Raw genomic sequence first — 9,113 nt, forward strand, 5'->3', positions numbered from 1 at the left:
CATAGGTTTCTAGTGATATTTATGAGTTCGTCATAAAGCTCTTGTTTCAAATGGGCCTAATTCTTAAGAAGCCATTACAGCCAGCATCTCTTTCTCTTTGTCTAATAGTTTGCATCCATCTGTGCTGTGCGTCAAGGCTTCTAGCATGTGCTGACGGCTTTATGGATCCCCTGGGCCCTGTCTTCCAGCCTGCATAGTGCGTTTGGGGTGTGTGTATGTGTGTTTCTTCCATTGGCTGGCCTGCTCTCCACTCACTTCTTCCTCTCCTCCAAGGCAAAGCAAAGCAAAGCAAAACAGAGGACAAATAATGTTGCGTTCTTTTTCTCCACCGGGTGTTCTGCCAATTGTCAGCCGGTGTGGTCCATTTGACAGAGTACTGGACTTTAACCTGACTTCAGACCTTCATTCAGCCATGAACTCAGTGGGTGGGCTTTGGCACATCGTTTTAGTGGGAATGATGCAGGCCCATCTTAGAAAGTTGCTAAAGCTGAGCAGGTACCTCCACTGGCATAGCAAACCCAGATGGTACACGGTGCGGAATTTTTTTTGGCACCCCATACCGACTGGGCATGTGTGGCTTTCGCGCATGCGCACTCCATACAGACTGCCGTATGGAGTGCACATGCACATGCGCAGTCCGTACGGGATGCCGCTTGCAAGGAGCTGTACACCTGGGGGGAGGCAGGGGCTATCTTGTCACCCCTCCCAGAGTGGCACCCAGGGTGGTCCGCCCCAATGCCCCCCTTCCTATGCCACTGGGTACCTCACAGATTCTTAAGGCTGTTGTGGTTCCCCACTTCAGTGAGGGACAGGATGTTCCGGAGTAGTGCTACCGAGCTTGATTTCGTTGGATGAGATCGTGAAGAAGAAGAAGAGGAGGAGTTTGGATTTGATATCCCGCTTTTCACTACCCGAAGGAGTCTCAAAGTGGCTAACATTCTCCTTTCCCTTCCTCCCCCACAACAAACACTCTGTGAGGTGAGTGGGGCTGAGAGATTTAAGAGAAGTGTGACTAGCCCGAGGTCACCCAGCAGCTGCATGTGGAGGAGCGGAGACGCGAACCCGGTTCACCAGATTACGAGTCTACCGCTCTTAACCACTACACCACACTGGCTCTCTGGATGAGATCGTGATGGAGACTTATGTCACCTCTGCGATATTTGAAAGCAGCTTTTCAAAAAAACTTTTGAGAAAGTCCCTTGAGTCAGCTTAGCAGTCGTGGAATAAGAGGAGAGGTCCTGTTAGGACCAGGAACTGATTAAGAAACAGGAAGCAGAAAGCAGGAAAAAATGGACAGTACAATTAAAATACCTGCAAATATATTTAGAATAAAACAGTGCAAGATTCAAAATAGGCACCCATGCTCAAGAGACCCAGCACTTTTTCTCAACTGGATCAATGGAACAAAAATGTCATCAATTGTTTCTAGAAAGTGCAGATAGTTCCTGTCATATCACAACAGGGAAATAGAAAATGAAGTCCCTTGAGGATTGCTATTGAGGCCCGTGCTTTTTAACTTGTTCATTAATAAACTAAGAGTTTTACATGCTCACTTGGACGTACCTGCTTTTTGCCTTAAGGAACTAGGGAAGTTGCTATTCACAAAGCTCATTTCAAAAATTAGTAATTGCTCTTCAGTTCAAACTGCAAATTTAGGATTTTGAATCTTCCACGTTCCATTTGTGAACATGTCGTCAGGACGTCAGCATGCAGCGCCAGAAATCCATGCATATAGATACAGTCGTTCCTTGGTTCTTGAACAGAATGCTTTCCGGGAGTCCGTTCTACTCCCGGAACCGTTCAAAAACCAAGGCACGGCTTCCGTTTGGCTGCAGGAGTGTCTTGCAGCCAATTGGAAACCGCCGAAGCTGCGCCGGACATTTGGCTTCCAAAAATTATTCAAAAACTGGAACGCTCACTTCCGGTTTTTTGATCGTTCAGGAGCCGATTTGTTTGGGAGCCAAGGCGTTTGAGATCCAATGTACAACTGTATAGGTAAAAGTCCAAAAAATCACTGAATACCAGTGATTTAAAGGGGAAGGGTCATAGTTCAGTGACAGTGCATGCTTTGTATACAAAATATCCCCAGTTCAATCCCTGGCATCTGGTGAGGCTGAAACCCTGGAGACCTGCCATGACTCCTTGTAGATAATCTATTTTCATATTTCATTTCACTTATCTGGGCTCTTCTTACATCCTGGAACCCAAGGTGATGTACCTATGGTTCTGAATCAGTCCAGAACCTAGCCCCGTTTAGCTTCAGCAAAGTGGTGGCCTCATGGGACTTCAGATCATCCGCTGGAACCAATGGTCTGGTTTGGTATGAGGCAACTTCCTGTGTGACTATAGGGTTGGAGACCCTCTTTCAGTTGTGGGGCCACATTGCATCCTGGCCAGAGGCAAAAAGGTGTCACAACAATGGATGGGACTTTTTTTTACCTTTGTGCAATGAACTGAATCCCAGCCATCCTCCATCGAGGCAAGCAATGGGAATTATCAGAGTTGAAAGACAGGCTTCATAAGTTTAAGGCACACTTCGGCCAGATCAAAGCAGCCAAAGACCAGGACCGGTGTGGGGTGCAGCCTGCAGAGAAAGGTCATGGCCTATGAGAGTCCTGAGGGCCAGATAGAAAGACATTGGGGGCCACATTTGGGCTTCCTCACTCCTGCTGCAGATAGTTTTTCGACATTGGCAGCCTTTGCCTCTTCCATTTTACGGGCGATGTTCTCTGTGTTCACAAGGTCAGCTGATACTCCTCTCGCTCTGTGTGGGGCACCACATTCCGTTCCCCCACAGGCCTCGCTTTTAAACTAGCATGCAGACGGAAGAAGAATAACTACTGTTGAAAACCGGTGGCTATTCCAAGTTCCGTGCCAGTCTTGAGAATCTGCCAAAAACTGTTCCAAACAGAGGCCCTGTGTCCTCATAGAGGGCCCCCTTCCAGTTGTCCTTCTGTGGTGCTTCTCAAACCTTTCTCTTTCTCAGATTTCCCCTCTTTCTACCTTTCCCCTCCTGTTCAGCAACTTCATCAACTTGGTAGGGATGGATGAATCTGTCAGATTCAGTCCTCATTCCTCAGCCCCACACCCCCATTTCTCATTTTTCCAGTTGTAAATTTCCACATACGTTGCTGCTATTAAAAAAGACAAAGTCTTGCAAAAAAAATTATCATATCATTTTCGTGCACATTAATCCTAATATAAACATTTCTGGATTCGTTTTTCGGTTGGGGAGCTGCGATGCAAAATTTGGGAGAAGCGTGAATTTCAACGGGTAGTTGCATTTTTCAGTCCACATATAGTTGGGTGGTTCTCATTAGAATGAAACCAGAAATTATTTCTCGACTCATCTCGGGACCCAACTAGTCCCCCTCCTCTCTGCACATTTGTGTGCAGCCTGCGTTGCCATTTACTAAATATGTTATGACATAGTATTTATATTAGTCCAGAGCCCGGAGACCTTTGGAGACCTCTGTAGCTTCCGGGCTCTAGGAATTTGACAGATGGGTCTGTGCCGCATACCTCTGCAAGCTGCCAGGAGTGGAAAGATTTACTTTATTTGCCCGAACCTTTTCGCAGGGACAGAACACGTTAGGTAATATTACAAGAGCTTTATTTAGACCACTGAACTCACAGGGGCTGGGATTGGGGGGGGGGAGAGTGACCATTAGTCTATCTCTGGTAATGACATTTCCGAGCAGGCAGAGCAGTAGGGCGAAAGCCAGAATTAATGGCAGCAAAAAAAAAACCCGATCTATGCAGACGTTGCTTATTTGATAATAACGAATTGGTCAGATGCTGTATAGAATCAGAGAATGGTAGGGTCAGAACGTCCCCCATCTAGTCCAACCCCTAGCAATGCCATACCGTTCAACTGCCCCATTTTAAGCAGGAATTACAGAAGCCAATCCTGGCTTCTGACCCATTTTTGGACCAGTACTCTGGTGTGACCCGCCGGACTCGCACCAGAGTCCCGGACCAAAAGATGCAGCAGGTTGAACTAGATCAGGGGTGGCCAACTTCCAAGAGACTGCGATCTACTCACAGAGTTAAAAACTGGGGGGTTCAGGTCAAAGTTGTTGAGCTTTTTTTAGGAAGGAAAGCCCTGTTTTTTGGGGTTCATGTAAAAGTTGTTGAGCTTCTTTAGGGAGGAGAAAAGCAACATTGAGCTTTTTTTTTAAGGAAAGTCCTTTTCTGGTGGTTCAGGTCATTTTAGGGGTGCAGGGCAAAGAAGTTGAGGTTTTTTAAGGGCAGCCAAAGTTTTTTAGCTTCTTTGGGGGGAGCCACTGATCTACCAGTGATCTACCACAGACGTCCAGTGATCTACCAGTAGATCACGGTCTACCTGTTGGACATGCCTGAACTAGATGATCCTTGTGGCCCCTTCCAACCCTACAGTGCTATGACTCTATGAAGGCTGGCCCCCAAGCATCTCCTTGGGGTTCAGCAGGAGTTGCTTTAGCATGACAGCTTTCTCCTTTGGGCTTTGAGCTGCAACCTGGAGCTTCAGTGGGTGAGGAGTGAGGTGGGGCTGCATGTCAGATGAGCTGGAAAACAGAGCTCAGTTTACACTCTTGAGGCTTTGAGCCAGAGCTGGTTAAAAAGGACCAGGAGGCTGGGGAAATTTCACCTGCTCCTTAGGGGAAGGAACAGTGCACTAGTTTAACCCCCGACTCAGGTTACCAATCGTTCTCCTTCTGAATTGCAGATTCAGTGCTCTTGGCCATTCCGCCTAAGTCCCCTTAAGGGTCTCGTTGTCATCTTTCCGGCATACATAGAATCATAGCGTTGGAAGGGACCCGAGGGTCATTTAGTCCAACCCCCTGCAATGCAACTAATACAGAGGATTAGTTGGGTTTTGGAAGTTGATCTGAAGGTCTGGGATTTTATCCTTCTTCTCAGCACCCAGGAAAGCTGTCAAATATCAGGGTGTAGGTCCAGAATTAAGAAGGCAAGTTATTTTGAGAAGCTCTGTGGTGAAGCTCTGTGGTACCCATTTTTGTCTGGATTTTGTTTTTAAAAGTGGTTGCTGGCAGCATGAGGCTCTTGGCTTTCCCCACCATTCATTCATTCATTCATTCATTTGGGGAGGGCTTCAAAAGCAAATTCCCATCCCTTAGGATTCAGATGAAAAGTTTAGTGGGCAGTACCTGGTGTCTGTGTATGCTGCTTGAGTAAGAGTTCTATGGATTGGGGATGGGCAGCATAGAGTTTTAGCCCCCTGCATAGCTTCTTCTCTCCCACAAGTGGCATGCAAAGTTTGTGACTGTCCTTAATATGGACAGCCCACAGCACAATCCTGCGTAGGTCTACTCAGAAGTAAGTCGCACTGATTTTCATTGAGGCTTACTCTCAGGTACATGGGCATAGGGTTGCAATCTAATACAGGCCGTAAGATCCGCCTGTGCGAATTTTAATTTTGTTTCAGAACCTAAGCTCTTGTCGAGAATGCAGGCGTCTACTTCCTGAATGTGGTTTTGCATTTTGCTTCCTCGTTGTCAGAGGAGAAGAAGCCAAGGGCTGTGTGAAACCAACGTCTGTTTACTAAATATTTCACATACTTTCCAAGGGGATGGTGTGTGGAATGCATGCTTAATGGCGTGGGGAGCAATTTTCATATAAACCAATCTGTTGTCTGTTAGATTGTGCACAGTCCCCAGGACGTGAGGCCCTCCTCTCAGGTAAGCCTGTGTATAATCGCAGCCAAAAGTTAACTCTGTGACTGTTGAGTTGGAAGCATCCTTAACAAAGCCCGTTCCAAAATATCAACAGGCTGAAATTTCATAGCTGCAGGCAAAAAACCAAAACAACCCCCCTCCTCTTGAACTGAAATGACTCCAACAAAACACGAGGCCATGAAACTAGAAATTCAGCTTACAGTTTTGTTTAATGGGTACAATTAGAAGCGCGTGGTTTTGGTTTTTGTGTGTGTTTTTTTATTTAAAAAAACGGACGGGTGATTTGTGAGACCATCGGCTAAGCAGAAATGTTTATAAATGATTAGGTTTGATTTGCCTGATGCATTCATAAACCCGAGACTGCAGGCAGTTGGGAAACGGCCTGGAGCCTTGAACAGGGAACAAGACAGAGAAAGGCGCTCAGAGAAGGAGGGGAGACTGAACTGCAGCCAATGGGGGCAGCTAATCCACAGGCAATGCCGCAGTGCTGGGCAAAAACCCCAAAACTCCCATGTCATTCCTCCCCCCCACCCGCCCCATGTCTTTATCTCGGGGGGCCCATCAAGCAAACTGCCCTTTTGTTATTCCTCCTAGAAAGAAATAAAAAAGTTTGCTTAATTAAAAACCTGTCTTTTCTTCACAAAAGCGGAGAAAAACAGCCACGCTCTCCTGACTCAGAAGGAGAGCCGAGACGCCTGATCAGGTCTTGCCCTGACAATTCAGCCCCCTGTTCAGAGCAAATGATGGCTGAGTCGCCTGTTCATTCAAGTGGATGTTGTTTGCTCAGTAGAACATTCTCTCTATAAAGAGCTCGACGAAATGAAAGGCTTGCCGTACGCAGGAAGGAGACGAGGGATAGAGTTTTAGGGGCAGATGGGAGTTTCTTGGCAAACTTTTTTCTTTCTTTCTTTTTCTTTCTTTCTTCTTTCTTTCTTTCTTTCTTTCTTTTCTTTCCTTTCTTTCTTTCTTTCTTTCCTTCTCCACCAAAACGAACATAGCAAAATATTCCCTTTGGCAGATATTTTGTGAAATGATTAAAACACACACACACACAAACCAGCAATATATTTCAGAAACGGAGAAAGAGGGCCAGTAAAATTTTCTAAGACTATGTTGGAGAGGACCCACTTTCCTTCAAAATAGCACATGTGGAATATTTGCATTTCTTTTCCCCCTACAGATTACAGAAAGGTGCCTGAAGCCACTATCATCAATGAGAATTACAGGTGCTGGCCCTCCTACCATCACAAGGAATGTCTCCTATCCGTGTTTGACGTTAGCGAGGCCATGGAGGTTTGCGAGAATCATTCCCAGTGCAAAGCTTTTGTGCTCACCAACCAGACGACGTGGACAGGTAATAAATGTCGGGGGACTGGAGTTACTATCATTCCCTACTAGCAAGATGGCGACTAAGGAATGGGATTGGCTTGAAATGGGCACCAGGGCCCTGTTCTCCTTTCAGAGCTCAAACTTGCAAAACAAGAGGAAAGTGATTGGTCTGTTTGCTGCTGATGTCACAGCAGCCTCTAACCCTGCTGCATGGAGGGTTTCTTTCCCTCGTTTTATTTTCCCTAGAAAAATGGCAAAAGCAAGGGTGGGGTGGGGTCTCGTCCACCTAGAGGGCGCCCGTTTCACTGAGGAACATTTTATTTTCCCTGAACTCTTCAGCATTCCGAAAGTTTATGGAATGTTTCTAACTGTCTTCATGGGGGCCCATTTGCACGCCCACCCATGTTCCTGGCTTTCGATCACATTTTGGTTCCCAGGAGTTCCATATAGCTGTTGAGCATAGCAAAATCTCTCTTGGCAGTGTCCAGAGCACAACATTATGTTGCTGATGGAAGCACTTGCGAGACGGGTAGAAATTGTATTAAGTTTAGGCAGAAGGTAGAAAACAGCCGAGCAGCTGCAGAAGCAATCCTGCAAAATGCATTCCAGCACCTTGCCTTTATCGGTCGTCACGAGTGCCATAGAGATTAGTGTGTGCGCTGGACGACTGCTTCCAGCTGGATGAAATGTGAGCAGGATCTTCCTTTGACAAGCGGAGCATTCTGCCCTCCCATCTAGACACTGGCAGATGCTAACCAATGCTACTTTACTCAAAGGGAAGCCTCAAATGAACTCTGGGATCTTTGTGGGATATACGTTAGAGGTCATGCATGTTTCTGGTAATCTTACTTATTTAATATTAACATTTTTTTATTTAAAAAAAACCAACCACTTTCCTGCCTAGGAGAGGAACTTTCAAGGAGTTAAACCCAATTAAAAACATGCAGGTTTGCACTGTTGAGGTTTATAGGGAGCTCCTATGCTTTTCTACTTGGAAGTAAATATCATTGAACTCGATGGTGCTTGTCTCCAAGTAAGAGGGTTTCAAGATCGCACCCTAAATTATGCACAGTGCTGGAAACCTGCAACGTGTGACATTTATTCCCATTTGAACACGAATCCTGAAATTTCAACATTTGGTATTTAGTATTATTTGGAGTGCTGTTCTGAAATCTCTCATCCAGTTCTTTGTAAGTTTTCACCCTCTGCAAAATGTGCTCCCATTTTTCAGCCTCATTCTCAGGGCACTTCAGAATTCCAGTGGGTGCAGAGTTTTGAACTCATCTTACTGTTGCAAAGTGACCGTGGGCGATGAACATGTTCTCTGCAGCCTCCTTGACTCCCATCACTTTCTAATCTGAAAAAGCTCCAGTATGTTGTTTTTGTTTTTAAATCACCATTCTTCTTTGTTTTCTGCCTAGGTCGTCAGCTGGTCTACTTCAAGATGGGATCCACTTCCATTGCCTCTGATCATGACAAGACGACCTACGTGAAAGTGATCAATTGCACTAGCCGACCTACAAGTCCAGTTCTGTGCAAATTTACTCAGAAGTATCCTATGAAGTTCAGCAAGGCTTACTCTCCAGTCGGCATGCATAGGATTGCAGCCCTAGTTGCAAGCTAGTAAAATGACTGCAGTCAGCATGCCAATGTAGAGACTGCTGTTGTACGCAAAGAAACTGAGGATGGAGATGGAATTGCACTATCACTCCTTCTAATCTGCAGAGCGTGAAATCAAACCTTAAAAGAAGAGACCAGCATGACCAGGACGAATGTGCAATAGGATGACATTTTTTAAGATGTGACTTTGAAGAAGCAGAATGAAATCCAAAATGTGATACACTGTGTGGCTATCTATAGGTTGCTAAAAAGGAGCAGCCACCTTTAGTGTGCTTTTTTCACTATGTATAGGGTTTGCGTAGGCTTTGGTTGGAAATTCTTGTTCATTTTCACAGGGAGTTTGGAACCTCCAGTCCAGATATTTATACAGGCAAAGTACAATCACTGCAGCATTTTAAAAGCCTCGTTGAGTTCCAAAGCTAATGATGAAACCTCCTGGGACAATCAGTACTTCTGTTCATTGAACCAAATATGCAAGACCAAAAA

The 9,113-nt window shown here is 45.6% G+C and overlaps 1 protein-coding gene across 1 annotated transcript in view; it reads left to right on the forward strand.

The window, feature by feature from the left end:
• PKDCC (protein kinase domain containing, cytoplasmic) overlaps window positions 1-8,631 on the forward strand; it is a 41,939-nt gene extending 33,308 nt beyond the window's left edge. Inside the window, exons 6-7 of the mRNA XM_033145465.1 lie at window positions 6,859-7,032; window positions 8,429-8,631. Of these exons, the coding sequence (XP_033001356.1) occupies window positions 6,859-7,032; window positions 8,429-8,631 (377 nt within the window). The remainder of the gene's footprint in view (window positions 1-6,858; window positions 7,033-8,428) is intronic.
• The last annotated feature ends 482 nt before the right edge of the window (window positions 8,632-9,113 follow it).

Source organism: Lacerta agilis, chromosome 3 (genome assembly GCF_009819535.1).
Source record: "Lacerta agilis isolate rLacAgi1 chromosome 3, rLacAgi1.pri, whole genome shotgun sequence".
NCBI lineage: Eukaryota > Metazoa > Chordata > Lepidosauria > Squamata > Lacertidae > Lacerta > Lacerta agilis.